The 20,193-nt window shown below is 45.8% G+C and overlaps 1 protein-coding gene across 1 annotated transcript; it reads left to right on the top strand.

The window, feature by feature from the left end:
* The first annotated feature begins 15,689 nt into the window (after positions 1-15,689).
* On the top strand, positions 15,690-20,193 carry LOC133772345 (uncharacterized). Its single transcript, XM_062208840.1, has 4 exons — positions 15,690-15,713; positions 17,626-17,932; positions 18,108-18,490; positions 19,316-20,193. The coding sequence occupies exons 1-4, from the start codon at positions 15,690-15,692 to the stop codon at positions 20,150-20,152; spliced, it is 1,551 nt and encodes a 516-aa protein (XP_062064824.1). The 3' UTR covers positions 20,153-20,193.

Raw genomic sequence — 20,193 nt, 5'->3', positions numbered from 1 at the left:
GTGCATTAGCAGGAAGCTGGGATTGGAAGCAGAACTGGGACTCAAACCATGGCACTTTGATATGGAACATGGACATAGCAAGTGGCATCCTAACTGCTGTGCCAAAGCCTGCCCCCTCTATAAAAGTTGTACAAAGTTTTTTTAAAAAGATTTATTTGAAAAGCAGAATGACAGAAAGGGAGACACAGAAAAAGGGAGATCTTCCATCCATTGGTTCACTCTCCCAAATGCTGGCAGTAGCCAGTACTGGACCAAGCCAAAGCCAAGAAGCAGGAACTCCATCTGGGTCTCCCACATTGGTGTCAGGGACCCAAGTATGTGAGTCATCACTTGCTGCCGCCTAGGTGAGTTGGCAGCAAGCTAGATCAGAAGCCGAGCAGCCAGCATTCTGATACAGGCTATGGGCATCATAGCAGTGGTTTAATCTGCTGCACCATCACACCATCCCCTATAATGCTTTTATTCTCTGCACTAATCCTGGCAGTTGTTCAGCTTTTGTCATGGGTGGAATATTTGTGTCCATTTCAAAATTCATGTCGAAGTATAGGTGGATGCAGTTAAGCCCTAAGGGTGGAGACCTTACAAGTGGGATCAACAGCCTTACTAAAGGGCTAGGGGAGTGAGCAGGCCCTTCTTTGCCCTTTCCCACTCCACATGTGAGGCTGCAGCAACAAGGCACCATGCTGGAAGCAGAGAGCAGCCCCCAACCCCCACCCTGGACACTGTGCTGCTGCATCCTTGATCTTGGACTTCTCAGCCTCCAGAACTGTTTGGAAATAAATTCCTGTTCTTTAAAAAAAAAAAGTAGTTATTTATTTATTTGAAAAACAGAGTTATAGAGAAACGGGGAGAGACAGAGAGAGAGAGAGAGATCTTCCACCTGCTGGTTCTCTCCTCAACATGGCCCCAACAGTTGGGGCTGGGCCAGGCTGAAGTCAGGAACTTGGAACTCCATCCAAGTCTCCCACGTGGGTGGCAGGGGCCCAAGCACTTCGTCTATGTGCTGCTGCTTTCCCAGGCGCATTAACAAAGAACTGGGTGGGAAGTGGAGCAGCCAGGATTCAAAGCTTTGCTCCTACAGGATGCCTGTGTTGCAGGCAGCAGCTTACCCTGCTGAACGACAATGCTGGCCCCTAAATTCCTGTTCTTGTAAATTACGAAGTTTCAGGTATTTCATCATACCAGCACAAGTTTACTAAGATAATCTCTTCACAGATGAAAGCTACTTGGAATGGTAAAAGGACTTGCCGAAGACAGAGAACTAACCCACAACAGTGGCATTAGTCCAAGACTAGCATTTCCAAAGGTCAGACTCCTCCTGCTCATTCACCAGGGAAGCACACCAATTTCTAATCCCACCTTGATACACCAAAGAGGCAAAGCAAAAGTTAGGACACAGAGCACACAATAATTTTCAGTACTGAGTCGACCTTAAAACAAAAATGTACTTTCAGGTCCCCTGGCATGAACATTAAGTCTTCTTTTATTTTATTTTTTATTTTGATTTTTTGATTTTTTTTATTTTACAGGTAGAGTTACAGACAGTGAGAGAGAGAAAGACAGAGAGAAAGGTCTTCCTTCTGTTGGTTCACTCCCCAAATGGCCACTATGGCCAGAGCTGTGCTGATCCGAAGCCAGGAGCCAGGTGCTTCCTCCTGATCTCCCATGTAGGTGCAGGGGCCCAAGCGCTCGGGCCATCCTCCACTGCCCTCCAGGGCTACAGCAGAGAGCTGGACTGGAAGAGGAGCAACTGGGACTAGAACCCTGCGCCCATATGGGATGCTGGCGCTGCAGGTGGAGGATTAACCAAGTGAGCCACGGCGCCGGCCCCAATAAGTCTTCTTTTAAATAGGGAGTTTATCATCTATAAGCAACAATGAACTGATCAGCTCCTGTCCTGACTTTAGATGTATCATCTAATATATTTTTAACATCAAAATGGCTCAATCACAACAAGATTTTAGGAAATCTAGTGCCAGTGTTGCTTTTTTTTAATTTTAATTTAAATGTCAGTTTTATTGTGCCTGCAAATGAAAATGATCTTTATATGACTGCCACTCAACCATTACACATGGATCTGAAACAGTTAAGTAAGATGAACATCATTTTTAAAATGATACTTCTCATGTAAGAAACATGTGTATTTATAGATCTTCTGGTAATTCTCTGCATTAATTCCTTGACCTTAAACTGACCGGAGAAGGTCAACAATTCCTGTAATGTCCCTGAGTGGTACATTTTCATCTTTAACTTGGCTGCAAAGTATATAAAAGCTCAGGCAGTCAGAAAGCACCCAAATAGCTATACAGCTGAGATGACCCCAAAATGCAAGTTAATCCTTCCAAGGTCAATTGTAATTTATGTTCAATTAACTGGCTCGAGAAACCTGTTTCAGACAGAAGCCAGAAATTAGGAAGCCTGTGCTTGACTTTTTAGCAGGGAACACTTTTTTGTCATAACCAACACTAGGGACCCAAGGAAGAAGCTGTCAAAAGGAGCTCTGCCCCAACTGAACACAGTTAAGTCCCCTCCATGCCACCCAATGGGCTGCACTGACTCACTCCAGGGTGTTTTCTGCTATTTGCTGAGCTCATTACTGAGTACAGGGTTAATTTGATGAGTATAGAGTAAACTGAAAATAGACCATCGTACTGGACCAGGGAATAAGAGAGGAAGAAGGAAGAAGGGTGGGAGTGTGGGCGGAAGGGAAGGGAAGGTGGGAAGTATCACTATGTTCCCAAATTTGTATACGTGAATACATGAAATTTGTGTATCTTAAATAAAAATTTTTAAAGTGAAAAAAAAAGCAAGAGGAATTGGATGGAAAGTCTACGGTTTCCGCAGTTACTGACCTGTGTACATGAACAGAAGCACCATGCTCAGTCTCCATTTAAACTTCTTAGGACTTGTAGAGAAAATAAAGGAGGCAGCTGAGAGGGGATCCCACTGACAAAACCTGAAATTTGAGCATCACAATAAACTATGTAGCAATGAATGATAACTCATCAAATAAAATAGGAGTCCATTGGGCCATTCTGATAGAAATAAATGGATAAAATTAGAAAAAAGATAACTAGTAACTATATTTAAATATGATTTAGAAAATCACCAATGGATGGCAACACTAGTGAATAAACATTTGATGAGGAACAGAATACTTATTGAAGAATTCCAATGTATTTCCTATTTTGCAGACAACACCTGTGATCAAAGCAATGAATTTTTTTTAAGAAGTGTCTTTTTTTTTTTTAAGATTGTATTTCTTTATTGGAGAGGTAGAGTTACAGACAGAGGGAGAAACAGGGAGAGAAGTCTTTCAACCTCTGGTTCACTCCCTAAATGGCCGCAACAGCCGGAGCCGAGCCAGGAGCTTCTTCCAGGTCTCCCACATGGGTGCACAGGCTCAAGGACTTGGGCCACCTGCCACTGCTTTCCCAGAGCATAGCAGAGAGCAGGATTGGAAGAGGAGCAGCCAGGACACAACTGGCACCCATATGGAATGCCAGTGCCACAGGTGGAAGCTTAACTTACTACGCCACAGCGCCAGCCCCAAAAGCCATGAATGTTAGTTAATGTCACCATACTAGGACAAACAGACATTATGTGCCAGCTAATACCATGGGCTGGGGCACAGCATCACTTCTGTGAGACTCATGCCAAGAATGCATAGCTGAAATCCGATCATAAGGAAACATCGACAAACTCCAACTGAAGGACATTCCAGAATAACTGGTCTGTACTCTCCAAAAATGTCAAGGTCAAGAAAGACCAAGAAAGGCTGAGAAAATGTTTATTCCATATTTAAGCAAACTAAAGAGACATGACAAGTAAGATGTAATATGTGACCTTGAATATGATTCTGGGTCAGGAAAAAAAATGATATAAAGGACATTATTGTGGCAACTGATGGTATTTGAATATGGACTGCAAATTAGATAACAGAATAATATCAATGTCAAATTTCCTGAGTTTGATAATTATTCTGTAATCATATAGAAAATGTCTTTGTTCTTAGAATATACGTAATGAAATATTTAGTAATAAAGAAGTAAAATGTTACCAGTTTACATTCAAACTGCTCAGAAAAAAATGTATGAAAAAGAGAAAATGATAAAGCAAAAAAATGCATACAATTAGTAACAACTGAGCAAAGGATATTAAAGGATTATAGGACTTCCTTGTACTATTCTTAAAACTTCTCTGTAAACCAAAAATGGTATCAAAATGAAAGCTATTGAAAAATTTTTAAACTACAAGAAAAGAAAGCCATTATTAGAGATGATCTGGTATCAGATGTTGGACCTAAAATATGGGGTAAGAGGCTGGAATACGGAGGAAACAGATGAAATAAAAGTACTAAAGTGCTAATCATGGTAATTCTTGCAAGTGGGTGGCTGCAGACCTGAGGATCTGTGAATAGCATTCTCCCCACTTTACATGTTTAAAGACTTTCCAATAACAGAGGTTTGAAAAAGGTTATCCTTCTCTAAACTGATGCCCATTCACCAACCCCAGCAATAAAATTCAGCTTCTTTTCTACACACATACACGCACTTGAGTTTGCCCACATCCTCAAGATTCATAGAAAAAAAAAATCTGGATGGTTTGATCCATTGTCCAAATTATAGTTTGGCATAAGAAGGCATTGGAATTATGTGACATTTCATGGGAATCCACCTATGTCCCGACACAGGAATAAGAGCTGGCATGCTGGGGTTCATTCTGCAGTTTGTTAATATCTAGTGATGGAAATTTATGTTCACAATCCCTCTGTTCATAAATATATGTATAGGATGGCTGCATTCAGAGATTCCCGGGGGAGGGGAGTTTCTCACCACACTCTGAGCTGACACATTTCCATTCATTTGTACACCTTGACACTAAGTTATTCAAACTGTACATCTGAAGTAACAGTTGCCTCTTCAACTGGCTATTTTAAAAATTTAAATCTTGAGGAAATCAGTATGAAAAAGAGGATGGTCTAATGTAAGATTGAAACAAAATTCAACACTGAGCTCCAGTAGACATTCCTTGAAGTGTGGTGGAATCACAAATCCTTCTGCAAACTCTGATTCTCATCACTGGAAGGAGCTCCTGTTGCTACTTCCTTTAGAATTGAAGATTTACTAAGTTAAGCCACTTAACTGGCAATTATAATAAGAGGAAAAATATTTAAATTTAAATAGCAAGTTTTAAGAGTACCACAGAGATATTCACTATTTAATGACATTCTCACAAACACCTGTAAGGTAGGCTTGGAACATAGAATCATCCCTGATTTACAGATGAATAAACTGAGGCTCAATATGGTTGTCTGCACCAAGGACACAAGATAAGTAAATGTGAATGCAAGGATTAGTTTAGGAGATTTCTAATTTCTAATCCTCCATATCATTTCCAAGAATAACAGTCGGGAAAATTCATGAGAAGGAAGCATTTAGGTAACATCTCTTACTTACAGAGGTGTTGTCTCTAAAGTGAACTTTACAGATTAACATAGATTACTGTGAGCGACAAGTTGCAAGTGGGCTCAGAATTCAATGTCGGATCTGTCTTGGGTCCCCTGCAATGTTTTCAGAAGAATCTGTTATCATCATATTCACAGAAATACAATTTAGTGCCATGGAGAGTCTCCTGTCAACATCATCATGTGCCTAGAAGGATTTTAGAAAAGCATTCTTAATTAAAAGTGCCAAACATTAGTATCAACTTGAGATACTAAATACTGAAGGGAATGAACTGGAAAGGATGCCTGGCCCAAATTTCATAGTCACAAAGAAAGCAGGACCATTGGGTTAAGCTTTATGCTTGCATACAGGTTTAATTCCTATCTAATGCAATGAAAACACTGCCTACAGACTCCACAATGAACCTTCTTTTTAAAAAATGATGTCATTTGAAATATACCATATTATTAAAATGGCTCTAATAGAGTCCATGCAGATATGAACTCATGATGAGATGAATAAGACTCAGAAAGCAGAAATGAGTAATGAAGGCACCTCTCACGGTAATCACAACAGTGCTGGGTAAATAAATAAAGTTGAGGTGCATTTTCTCAATAGACATCTGGTTATTTGGGTTTTTTTTTTTTTCAAGTGTTATCCATTTATTTACTTGAGAGGCAGAGTGTGAGAGAGGTAGAGAGTGAGAAATAGATCTTAGAGATCTTCCACCTACTGGTTCAATCCCCTAATGGCTGCAACAGCCAGGGCTGGGCCAAACCAAAGCCAGGAACCAGGAACTCCACTCAGGTCTCATAGGGGTGGCAGGAACCTATGTACTCGGGCCATCACCTGCGGTCTTTCCAAGTGCATCAGCAGGAGGCTGGATGGGAAGCAGAGTAGCAGAGACATGAACTGGCACTGCCATTGGTTAACTGTGCCAATAGGAAGGAAGATGGATATACACCGTCAACAGCAAGACCCTCCACCTAACAGGTGAGCTTTTTAAAACTTAATTTGATTTATTCTAGAAGCAGAGTTAGAGAGAGAGAAAGAGAGAGAGAGAGTCTTCCATCAGCTGGTTCACTCCCCAGATAGCCACAATGGCCAGAGCTGCGCCAATCCGAAGCCAAACTGGTGCCCATCCGGGATGCTGGTGCCACAGGCAGAGGCTTAACCTACTATGCCCTGTGTCTGCCCCCTAACAGGTGACTCTGTCATTCATCACTGAGTTTCACTGTTTCCCTGCCCTCAGCATGAAAACTCTGATACTGCATCTTTTAGGTTGAAAAAAGTACTCCCACAACACCTCTGGAGGAGTTCACACACCCTTTCCTGGAAAACAATACAACATGCTTAGGTTTTGCTGAAGAAAGCCCCAGGGTCATGCACAAAATGCTGCCCTGGATCTCCAATTCCATCCAAGTCCTTGTGGCTAGTCAGCAAGCTCTGCATTTCTGGTCATCTCCCTCTCCTGTTTCTCACGGCCACAGTTAACATGCAGCGTCCACCTCAAGCCCATTCTTTTTCCTCCACACTTTGGGTTGACCAAACTTCTCAGATTGTCCAGGAACAAGGTGTGTGTGTGGGGGGGGGGGGGGTCCTAGGATTTGCGACGTTCAGTGCCAAAACTTGGCTACCTCCTACTTCCTCACTCATCATCAGATGATGTCACTACCCATATTTCAAAAAAGAAAAGAGGGGCCAGTGCTGTGGCACATCAGATTAAAGCCCTGGTCTGCAGTGCCAGCATCCCATATAGGTGCCGGTTCAAGTCCCGGCTGCTCCACTTCTATCCCAGCTCTCTGCAATGGCCTGGGAAAGCAGTAGAAGACAGCCCAAGTGCTTGGGCCCCTGCATCCTCATGGGAGACCTGGAAAAAAGCTCCTGGCTCCAGATCAGCGCAGCTCCAGCCTATACAGCCATCCGGGGAGTGAACCAGCAGATGGAAGACCTCTCTCTCTCTCTGCCTCTCTGTAACTCTGTCTTTCAAATAAATAAATAAATCTTAAAAGAAAAAGGTTGTCAAGTTCTATCTGCTGCTAAATTCCCCCTCCAGACTCCCCAAGGGTACTTCAAAAAGATCCTGAGGCCAGGGGTGGATGTGGGGGGAGGGGGTTAAGATGCTCTTTGAGATGCCTGCATCCCCTTCTGGAGTGCCTGCGTTCAAGTCCTGGTTCTGCTTCTAATTCCAACTTCCTGTTCATGTGTACCCTGGCAGACCCAAACCCCAGGAGATGGCCCAAGTTCTCCGGTCTCCGCCACCCACGTGGGAGATCCAGATTGAGTTCCAGACTCCTGACTTCAACCTGGCCCAGCCCTGGCTGTTGTGGGCATCTGGGGAGTAACTCAGCCGATGGGAGATCTCTCTCTGCCTATCTTTCAAATAAATAATTTTTTTTAACTATTAGACTGGAGAACATTCCTAAGCAGTTTTTCAACCCATGGCCAAACTGAATCTTTTAAATTTCATGGGAAAATGGAAGTATGAGTTTATCTTGTGCAAAAATTTTTGTGTAAATTTTTTTCCATAATACACAGAAAATGTGCATTGTGAAAACACTATTCATGGATTGCAAACTTTTTTACAAAATGAACTCATGCTTCTATTTATCCATGACCTTTATCCTGGCCCCACGACTTGATGACGGATTGCTCCGTTATTTAACACCTCTTTCCTATAATGTCAGCACAGCCTCTTCTTCCCCTCATTATACAAATATGTTCAAGTCTTTCCAGTCATCAAAATTATAGGACTGTGTTTCCCTTTATCGATAGCTTACTCCTTGCTTTTCCTTCGCCATAAACTTCTCCAAAGGGATGCCCAGGTGATTTCATCATCTCCAACGGTTCCTCTGGGTTTTTACCTGCAGCCTAGACCTCTCGGCTAAATGGCAGCCCCAGATCTTCACCTTCCAAAAGAGCATCTCTGACAATCTCAAAATACCTTAAACTCAGACTGTCCATACTACCCCAGGAAATGGAGTCACAATCTGCCCTCTTTTCCAAACCAGAAACCCCAGAAACCATGCCCTGCTCTCAACTTTGTATCTCATCCCCCACATCTGAACCCCAGTCTCCTAAAACCTTCTCATTCTCACTGTCTCCTTCTATCACCATCTTGATCACAGCAGCATTTTCACTGGTTTCCAGGCTCCCTGGTTCCAGTCCCACCCCTTCAAACTATCACTTAGAGGGCTGATGCCTGTGAGATCATGGATTGAACTACTCCTATTAGCTGGGAGTAGACAAAATCTTCGATCCAGCTCTGAACACCAACACCATACTGGTCGTGAGGATGTCTCCTCGGGGTTAGTGAGCAATTTCTAATTTGCTCATGAAAATGACTGGATCGATGTCCCACTGGCTTTGTGGCTGAATCAAATAACAGTATAAATTAACTGAAGGCAGTTGAGGGGGCTGACTGGGTTTCTTTGTAGGAATGCCATTTGCTGATGGGCAGCATTGCACCTGTGTGGGGACCTGACTAGGTCTTTATTTTGCAGTGTTAGCCCCTGCAGGCTGTGTTTCCAGCCTCTGGGGGTTAATGGCTGCTAAGCAGTCACACCAATACAGAAGCCACTGATTATGTCATGCTCAGCGCTCTTAGAACCTTCAAATACTTCCCACTCACGCCTCTTTTCTCTGACCACTGAAAAAATTGCAGTTTTCTAAGTAAGCCGTTTTCTCTCCCAATTCGGTGCCACTACTTGGAATGTTTCAACATTTCTAATGAGTAATTTCAGAAACATACAAGTTTTTCACTTGGAAAGGTAAAATCTGAGGACCACTGGTGGGTCACGTGCACCTACGAGTGGTGCTGCTCCTGAAACTATTTGCTTTCAAAGCTCATCCCTGCCCTTCCTTGCTCCACTCTCGATTGCAGGTCTCCAGGATGCTCCTCCCTCTCTTACTCCCTCCACAGTCCCAGCTCCTACTGCACACGCCTGTCCTGTATGTCTTCTACAGAGTCATGCCCCAGCCCATTCCCCTCCCAGCCCCCCATTCTGGTAGATCACCTGCCCCCTCTTTCTCTCAAGCCTATGAGTAGAAACCACTGTCTACTATCACCTCTTAGCAGCCTCGCTGCCCTGTATAACCAATTCCCAGCATTAAATATCTTACCTTGAATACACTCTTGGTGCTTTTTGTTTTCTCAGTTGAACTTTGATGTGAAAACATGTCCTGGTCTCTATTCACCTTAGCCCACCACAAACTTCTGTGCTCCCACAGTACCTGAACAGGCTACTATGGATTGATACTGTGGTTTCCTTATCAGCTCCACCCCTCAATGAGCTCTTGAGGATAGAGGCAAAGTCCTGTTAATCTCAGTGTCCTGCTTACTGCTCAGTGTACAGCAGGTGCACAACAAACACACACACCCAATTTTTCCAGCCTTAAAAAGGATTTGCTGTAATGCAGTAGAAATGTACAAGAGTTTAAGGCAAGATTCAAATAAGAATAACACGGAACTTAAATGGAAGCTAGTAAATCAGTGGAGTTTTTGAAGCTGGGGAGGGATGAGGAGTGTCGCTCCAGTAGTCATGCTTCACTCTTCTCTTTGGGTATGGCATGTTGTTTTTGGTCTATTGGCTCACAATCCAGGCACTGGTGGAAAAGTCATCTTTTATTTCAGCAAAATGACTTAGTCAATAAAGGTGTCAATTACCCTCAGCAAATGCCTTGGAACAATAAGAGATTGTCATTTTCCTTCTAGTGGCTAGGCAGAAGAATCCAAAGGGAAGTGAGAATTCTAAAAGAAGTTTAGAACTTTGAGGACAGAGTAATACTCCCTCATGACTCGGGACTCTGAAAAAAAAAAAAACCCAGAACACTCTGAGAAAGGGATTCGATTACTTGTATTATATTCGCTATAATTTAAAGCAATTCTTTACTATCTTCTACAACGCAAAATGATTTACAAAATAAAATTACATTTGTATCATTAGAAAATTAGGAAAACGATCTACAGAAGACAAATAGCATGCACTCTAGTGACAGAATCAGGATCACCAATGAGAGTCCCAGAAAGTCTGGTCAGGCAGGAAGCCAGCCACCTCCCTCCACACCAAACCTTTCCACTGGTGGGCTCTTTTCCCTAGGACATAGGTGCCACACCACAGTATTTTTTCTGCCTGGACTGTATTATTAAGAAGTCTTGAATTCAGTGTACCATAAAATCCTTAACCATTAAACTTCAACACAAATTTACTACAGCACTCTTTGATATGGTGACATTTTTATCACATGAAAACCAGATAGAAGGGTGTACAAAAATCAGTTCACTTCTCTTTAATCATAGCAGCATATTCGTATTAGACAAGTTGCCTAGAATTGACTTCCTGCTCTGGTGTGAATCCCAGTAGTGGCTGACTTGGCAAGGTACGCCCTGAGTTGTGTGAAATACTGCAGGTGCCAGTTGCAACAAAGTCACCATTGTCTTTCTGTAATGAAGTCAGTTTCAATAGCCAAGTGTCCAAAAGTGAATCCCAGCTTGCCTGGTGGCCAGAAGGTCAATTATTGCAGGGTGTCAGACAATTGGGATTGCATTACTACCAACCAGGTTGCTTTAGTTTTGTTTTTAATAACGCAATGCTAGCCTATTAGAATAAAGAGAACATATGACAGCAAACATTGAATCAGACATTGTGACACAATGACAGATCTAAATTGCCACAGTTTATTCAGAGTCCATAAAACACTGACCCTGAATCATAAAAAGCATTTTACATACAAATTCCAGATGATTACCATAGAAGAATTTTACTTGAAGCACGTAGCTATGTCTTAAAATATATATATATACATATATATATACATATATTTTTTACTATACTGAGATTCCAACTCTTGTGGTGGTTATTTTAGCCAATTCCCAATTTTTGTGCTGAGCAAAGTGGATATTGAACCAGCACACTTTAGTTTTTTCCAAGCAAATTCCAGAAAAATATATTTTATTTTAAATAAGATTGTATGGGCATGTGCTCGGATTTCACATTTATATGCTCTTCTTAATCTCCAGGGATTCTCTCCTAACATCAAAATTCTGTGATTTTGGAACTTTGTTTTGTGACAATGAAGCAGGATTTTTCCTAAAACCAAGAACAGAACAAATAGCATGACAGGAAAAAAATATTAGAATAGTAAAATACTGTTATTATGTCTATTAAAATGACATATATTTTGCTGAGTTTTAAAAAATAATTCATCACTTCTTTTTTAAATTCTTACTTTTTCCTTTAGTGAATAATGTTTTATTTAGGGCAAACAATTATTTTAAAAGGCTGGAAACATGGGTTGAAATGTTATAGAAATAATGATTGTTTGAATGCTATGCTTCAAAGGATTTCAAAAGTATTCTCTTTGTTTTAATCTGTGGGTGAATAAGTACATCTCTTTGTTGCAAAATCAGAGAATCCCAAACACTTAGCATTTCTTGGCATCAATTCTTGTTGCCAAGGCACCAAAAGTGGGTTTAAAAGTGCTAACATTATTTCATGTTTTTAACTTTCTATATAGAGTCCTAAAAGGACAGTAGGTATGTATTCTCTTACCTGACATACACAAACAAATCCAGCTGCTCGGACAAAAAAATTAACTTTTTAAAACCTAACTTGATAGCTACAGATGTTTTAATCTTTGGAAGCCATTACAAGTTCATTTTCCTTTCAGCACTAATTATCTATAATGACCTCCACTTATTTTATACTCTGGAGAAAAGTATATTTGTTTATATTTTCCAATGCTTTTAAAAAATAATAATAATTTTCATTATTAACAGTAATGGGAAGATTTTCTAATTATTAAAATATTGGTATTTCTGAAGATTTGTCTCTGGCTATTCTAAAAAGAAAGTCCCTACATGAATAAAACTGTTGCATAAATTCCCCAAATAATAGCTTAATTACTTATAAACTCTGGAAACAATTAGTTTATCATCCTTTGAAGTGAGTGAGGCAACTTGCCAGGCTCAGAGTAAAACGCTTGTCACTTTTCATGTAATGAGCTTAGTTTCTTTTTGTTATTTTAGATTATTTTGAAAAGGAAACTCGGTGGAATATGGTGTAATGTTCAAAGATTAAAAGTTGAATCATTCACTTCGTACATGGCCTCTGCAATCACACTTAATAAAGTACAGAAAGAAATATTGAAGGCTCTGAAGATGATAATTTATGTGCTTATGGAAATCACTGGAACAGATACTCTGGTTCAAAGATAAAGTTGTGCTTGACTGACACCAATATTGTCAAAGATTGACGAGGACTGTCCTCGCTTTCGGCCTCGCGGTGCCATCCCTCACGCAAAGCACCGCATCCCAGGAGCGCCGGGTGGCCGCCCGGGGGCTTTGGCCCCTCACCTCCTTCCCCCCAGCTGCCACCTCCAACCGCCTCGGGGTCTCTGCCCCCTCCCCACACCTTTCCCCCCTCACCCCACCCGTCGGTCCCGCCCATTTCCTGCCCGCCTCTCGCTTTCCCTCCACGGCTCACGGTCAGGTGTTTCTTCTCCGGCCAAACATAGATCAAAAGGAGTTCTGAATGTAAGTGGTTATTGTAAGAGTGAAACACTAGACTCGCGTGTCTGAATGGTACCCCCCAAAATGAGGAAGGAAAAAAGAATATCACCAGAGAATGCTGACTTCATCTAGGCGGGCCCTGGAACCTGCCCGAGCAGTCGCGGGGCGCTGGCCGTGGGTGCCGCCGTGGCGTCAGGTGGAGCCTGCACCTGGGGCCGCCCACTCCCGTCCGACCTTGGCGGGGAAACGGCAAGGTCATCCTTAATTCCATCACCTGACTACCCAGAGGGGTCTCTCCAGGCCCCCCGGGAAGGGAACTACTGTAGGCCGAGAAAGGCGGGCGGGTCTCCGGAAGCCGGGATGCTCCCGTCGGCTCCGGCCCCTACGGGGAGGCCGGGCAGGAAACTTTGGGGAGCGTTTTTTGCGTATTTCAGCCATGTGGTTTCCTAGTCTGCTCCTGAGCTGGAAGGCAGAAGGACAACTCACCCGTCCCTGCACGGCAGGCATCCCTTTAAGCAGCCCCAGCCAGTCACCCCACGGTGGGGATGCGTGTTGCACTTTGCGTGCCCCGCGCCCGGTCCCTCCGCAAACCTATCCGTCAAGGAGTAGGGAGTTGAGACATGACACGTTAATGCTTTTATCAGGGGACGCTCTCTGCTCCACGGAGCGGGAGGGAGGCTCGGAGGCGAGCGCGGCCGAGGAGGCGCGGAGGCAGCACTCGGCGGCTCCTGCGCAAATTCATATTCCGTGTATGTTCCTCCCTCACCTGAAATAAATCCTGCAGGCCTACCCACACAAACCCCGCGGCCCTTATTTATTTGCATGTCATGCTTATAATACGGCAGAAAGCAAGACGGATCTCCGAGGAGAGGCGGGGATGGGGCTCACCTTTCAGGCTCGCTCTCTGAAATAAAAAAGAATTGACCGGCTGGGCGCCTCAGAATTTATCTTGAGTTTGTGGTCATTATCTCTATTATATAGCCCCGGCAATAAATAAATCGGGTGGTTACTACCCAACAATAAAACTGTAGTGTATGGGACACCTTACTATTACTTTCTTAATAATCTGCCGTTTCTTTCCCTTTAAATCTTCCCAGTCTTGTCTTCCCACCCGTCTACAAGGATCTATCTTCACCCCCGGAGGTACCAGACCGTTCGGATCATTTTTATATTTTGTGAACACAATAAGTTTTCCTGTCTAGACTTTCTGTTTTGCCTCCCATTTGGAGGCTGCCTAATCTGCTCCAAGACAAAGGGTCGGCCCAGATCAAATGTCTTTTCCTCCCCCTCTCTTTATTTTAAACTCTGTGCGTCCCTGAGAAGGAAGATCGCCCCCCTCGCGGCAGCCCCAGCCGGGGTCGCTGGACGCAAGGGAGCCACGCTGGCTGCGGGGGCCGGGCGCGGGGAACGAGGTCGGTGCCTCGCCGGGCACGCCCCTGGGCGCGCACCGAGTGCGCGGGTCTCGTCGAGGAAGACTGCCCAGGGCAGCCGTCGCCCGGATTCGTGACTGTGCGCGTGCCTGCCCCTCTAGGGATTCACTGGGGTCCCATGCTTCTGACTCCTCCCTGTTCGCCCTGCACCCGGGCACAGCGCGCCTCCCGCGGACGCGAGCTCGAGCAGCCTGGACCCGCCTGACAAGTCGGTCCTTGCTCCTCCGCGGGCTCCCCGGGGTCTACGGGCCTTAAAAAAACCCCACGAGGGTTGCTTGACCCCGGGAGCAGGAGCAGAGGAGGGCGGGGGTGGAGGGAGGCGCGCCTCGCGGTTCGCAGACGGGCGCGCGAGCGGGTGAGTCTGAACTCACACCTGGGGCTCGCCGCCTGCGCGCGCCGCGACCCTCTCCCTCCGCAGCCGCGACCCCCAGGCAGGCGCGAGGCGCAGTCGGGGCCTGGCCTGAGCTTGGCCAAGCCCTTAGGGGCCCTCAGCCCCTGCGGGTAGAAGGAGCCCAGTCGACGTCCGGCCGGCGCCTTCCCAAGCCACTGCCGCACTGGCTTTCACTCCAGCGCGGAAAGTGACTCGGACCCGGGAATGACCGTCTTATCCGCCACGCTGGGGCAACCCTGGGAGGGCGCAGGGGAGGGTGCGAGGTTCGAGGAAGCGACCCAGGGACAGTGGGAAGGCTGGAAAAGAAAACAGACAGACCTGCGCGGGTGCCCCACTACTGGTCCCAAGAAACCAACTTAGCAGCAACAAGCCTGGTGGGGGCTTGTTTGTGTTTGTGTGCCTTAGATCAGAGGGCTCAAGACCAGACCTGTGCGAGAGAGACCGCGACGAGGCCACTGGCAGTGGCGGGGACGCTGAACTTCTCACCTTTCTGAACTCAGTAACAACCCGTCCTTCAGAGGATCCACGCCGTGTGTGCGTGCGCGCGCGCGCGCGTGTGTGTGTCGCTGCTAATTGCGTTTTGCTGTGATGATCTTTTACGACTAGAAAACAAGCGGCTGGGAAAATATTCACGTTTGGGACAGAAAACATTTTTTATTTATATCTCTGACATTTAAAAAGAGCAGAATTAATTTGCCCTGTCTACATTAGCATTGAGAGAAAGTTTCCGAAATCTACCCAGGGGGAAAGGAGGGAAAAAAGAAAAAAGAAAGCGAAGAAAGGAAAAGAAAAGCTAGCCCTGGTTTTTCTTATTCCAGATCTGTAATCAATCATTGAAATAGGAGGCAGGAAAAATTGTAAAGATTCGATAGATTAAAATGCAAATGAAAGGTAGAAAAAGAAACATTAACATGGCGATCAAAGATTTAATAACCGTAAATCAAGTTTTTTTCTGTTGCAGCTGCAGTTTGTGTGTGTGTTTATGTTTTAATCATGTTCGTTCCATAAATAAATAATTTCTGAAACGAGACTAATTTTTCATTATTTTAACCGTGGGCTATAATACTAAATATTAAAAATAGAAAGCATACACGACTCCAGATCCCCAACCAAAGAAGAGAAAGACTTGTGTTGATTGGTTAAAATCAAGGGGTTTCACTTGTGTGTTTTGAAAATCAGAGTATTATGCTAAAAAAATTCTATCTCAACTGACAAAGCCCAAAGTTTTATTTTCCCTTTAATATTTTATGTTAACGACAAGATACCGTTTATATTGAATGTATGCGACGCTGCGTTTCCATTTCTGTTTGAGCGTTTTCAAAGAATGAACACTCCAGGAATATTGAAATAATACAAAACATGTATTATTTCAAAGTGATTTGACAGAATTCCTGGAAAATAATACTTTTCAGAAGGATCTGCCCTCTGCTGAAAAATTATGTGATGATTCAACTCAGCTAAAACTTTCTCAGCTTTATCATTAAAGTTCTTTTTCCAGGTGGGAATATTTTAGCCCTTTGTTTTGTTATCACTCACCTTAAGGTTTTATGTCATGGTGTCAGAATATTGGAGAACGTTTTTATTTAAGCACTCATTTTCTCAACTACGGTGAAGGCTTTTCATGTTGGTCTTTTAATTTAAAACATTATATTGTTGATTTTAAAATGTCTAGAACTTTGAAAATAAAGCTTACTCTTTCCTTCCTGTCCACCCCTTCCTTCTTCCTTATCTCCCTACCTCCCTTCCCCCTTTCTTTCTTTCTTCGTGGTCTTATTAATATAGGGGACTTCATCTTCAGAAGATTGGAAACTTTTCTTTTTTGGTAATAGAGGTTTTCAATGTTTAAACTAAACTCCTTGTTTAAGTCTGTCTTTGAAAGAGTCATCTGCCCTAATTTGTTGAAATAATGAGTTAGAATTGTCTCAATCCTTCCTCTTTCTACAAATTAAGATGATAACCAAATCTGGAATGCAAACTTCTCTTCAGAACCTGTAAGTCAGATGTGACCTAAGTGGATGTCCACTCTCCCCTCCCCCCACCCATCCCAGCCAAACAATCACGTTTTCACTTTGACAGTCCAATAATACATTTAGTTTAAAATTACACTTGGACTTTTCCTCCTTTGTATTTTTTCATTTACGTCAGTGTAACAAGATGACTTGATTTTCATGGGATTACATGCACTCCATTCAGTGTCACTGGGACATTTCTGCTCAACTAAATACTTGCCTTAATAGACAAATGAACTTCTTTTTATTTGCTGGAGTTTGTAGATGATTTTAGATACAGAGTGTGCAACTGATTTAGTTATTGTTGTTGTGAGAATCAAGCAGGCACAAAAGTCATTTATCTAAACCGAAGAGATATGACTGAAAAAGGGAGAAGCAAGGGCAGAATCATGGGGAATTATTTCAGTTTATAGCTCTTATTAATTAAACCGGAAATGGTTTTATTCGACCCTTTTAGTGCCGACCTTGTTAAAAGCTCCTAGCTACCTCTCTTCTCCTCACTCCCAAATTTTTCATTCATAAGGTCCTCTGTTGATGAGGGTTGCTTTTTCTAGATTACATCATTCAGCATTTACAGACTAAATCTGTGTCTTGCGACGGTCGCACTCCTCCCAGAAGAAAAAAGAAGTAGAAGAAGAAAAAAAGAAGAAATGCTTCCTCATTCAGTTTCAGCATTTTGTTTCGTTGAAATGCAAGACAGGTACTTGATTTAGCATTTAAGCAAAAGGTTACACAAACCGCGTTTTAGAAAGTGTTGGGACGTCGGACAGGGTCAGCCCCAGATCAGATCATTTTTTGAATGCAGACCTAAAGATAATGAGTACTTGTTGTATTAAAGGGGACAAACAGTACTTCGGCTTCCTCTGACCCCAGAATGCACGGCTCGGTTTCATTGATCATCCTCCTTTATGAGATAATGCAATTACAAACATCAATAAGGGGCTGCAAGGGGAATCATTATGCGGTGACAGTGATAAATGACGGTGCAGAAATAGCATGCTTTTTCCCCCCTAACAATCCCGGAGCCCAGGGGCTCCGGGGGCTGAACACAGTCGCCAAGGAAACAGATGACATCCCAAACGGCACCAAAGGAAAAAAAATGAACAGTCTTTCTTTGCCTTTCACTCTTTTCCGTCTTCCAAAGAGTTAGTTTTGGCTGTAGCAGCAGCTGCCACACAGGCATTTCGTTATTTCAGACATTAAAGACTGGAGCGGGCGGTGGGAGTCTCCTCCCCTTCCACCCCCACCCGCGCTAGATAACACACAAAGCCGGCTGTTCACAGTTTAGGGCTACCTGCAAACGCACGTCTCCAAACTCAGATGGGGGGCGGGGGCGGTGCGGAGAACGCGCATTTACACAGTCTCTGCGTTGTGTCTCCCCCGCTTTTGTCCCGTGGAAACTGAGTCTCCACAACACACTGGCGCCTGGCGGGTCGGCCAGTAAAGGGACGGGTGCGCGTGGCTCGCCTCCATCTCCCCGCCGTGCCAGACGCTGCTCCGTGCCAAGGCGAAGGGTGGGAGCAGGCGTCGGCGAGGGGCGTTTGCCGCCGCGCCGGTTTCAGAGATGGAGTTCTCCAAGGGCGCGGGGGTCGTCCCTCCATCCAGGAATCTATTTCTTTTCCTTTTCTTTCTTTATTATTATTATTATTATTATTATTTTTGAAACCCCGAGGTACCTTCCAAGTGGCTTTAAGAGGGCCCCGGTGAGCAGCTGCCCCCGCTTCCACCCCCCCCCCTACACAGACACCCATGCCCAGAGAGGTGGGTGAGGTACAGAGGCGCGAACCAGCGCTGCGAGGATACCCGCGGCTGTCAGGGGCTGGAGGGAGGCAAGAGGCTCGGGATCCTGTCACTTTTGGGGCGAGGGAGAGGAAGAACGTGTTGAAGTGCCAGGCAGGCCTAGGAGGAAAGGCAGATGGGAGGGGAGGGAAGGGGGAGAGCGAGCCGGCGCAATCGCACCCCTTCCAGGAGGTCGCTAACCCGGACAGAGCGCACCCAGGGCTCCTGACCCCTGCCGGGCACGCCACGGCGTGGAGCTGGGGACCCCCGCGCGGCGCGCCCTGCCACACGGTGGGACCTGCCTCAAGAGCCGGCCGACGGGCGGGAAGCAGGTGACTTTATTCACTGCTTCCCCAATCCGCGAGGTCCCGGGACTCATTTTCCGCCTGGAGATTAAGATCATTGCTCGCGTAATGAACTTAATGCTTTAGGGTAGAGGTGAGTGTGTCTGCGAGTGGGCAGGGGTAAGAATTACCGACCCGATCGATGGGAGACTGGCTTAAAAGTAAATCCTTTCCCTCCGGGGCTTTACCGGCAGGGTTTCCCCGTCCTGGGTCGAGCGCGCCGAGAGGGCAGCAGGCAGCGCGCGGAGGGGCGACCCGGAGACGCGGCCAGCGGGGCCAAGGCCCTCAACACGTTCCCCTACGTCCCTACCGACCCCCGGGGTATCATTTTTTAGGGCAAAGACGCTTTAAAGCTCAAACATTGGCGAACTGATTGCTCAATATGTTGTTTGTTTTTCCTTTCAGCTCCGCCTTGGGAGAGAATGTTTCAGACGCGCTGGCTGGCGGATCGCGCGGAAAGGGGACCTCCCCCGCCCTTCCGGCAGCCCCCAGCTCGGGCCCCGGCCCCCCACCCTCTCTCCCTCCCTCCCTCCCTGCCCCTTGCTGGGCCCTGGGATTCCCAGCCTCGTGGAGAGGGTGCACCGTGGCCACCCTAAGGGCTTCGGGACGCCGAGCAGCCAGGCGTGCGCGGCGTCACGGGAGAAGGGAGTGAGGGCAGGAAGAACGGCCGGCCAGGCGGAGCGCCCCCTCTATCCTGTTGCAGGTTCTCCTGCGGCGTGCAAACGCCGACCCCGGAGCTCCGCGAGGGCCTGCCGGGATCCGAAAGGAGGGGAAAGTGTGCGGAGCTTTGCAAGTGCGCCGAGGGAGTTCGGGCCTAAAGCGCCCGGCAGAGGCCCAGAGCTCCCCGCTGCGGCTCGCCCCCGCCCCGGGGGCCCTGCCCGAGTTCCAGGTGCCCTCCGGTGCCCAGGCTCTCAGGGGCACGCTCCCAGGGCCTGCGTGGGCCTCGGGAATCCGGACAGACGTGGCAGAGTCCAGCACAAAGCACCCCGAGCGCTTCCGAGGGAAAGACACCCCCTTGGAGGTGTCTCTCCACACCTTTCCGCCCAGAACCCGGCCTTTCCGGCGTCCAGACACAAAACCGACCGCGTCCCAGCTCGACTTTCAGGTCGGGAGAGAGCAGGACGTGAGAGGCTACTGCAGGCGCCCGAGCAGCCCCTCCCTGCTCTGGGCCCGGGGCAGGGTCTCGTCGATCCACGCACTGGGCCCAGGCCGGACCCTGTGCACTACGGGACCCAGGGGTAGCTGCGTCCTGGCCGGAGCTCGGCGCAGCTGCCCGCGGGATG

The sequence above is a fragment of the Lepus europaeus genome, chromosome 13 (assembly GCF_033115175.1).
Source record: "Lepus europaeus isolate LE1 chromosome 13, mLepTim1.pri, whole genome shotgun sequence".
NCBI lineage: Eukaryota > Metazoa > Chordata > Mammalia > Lagomorpha > Leporidae > Lepus > Lepus europaeus.
This window is presented reverse-complemented; position numbering and strand designations above follow the sequence as displayed.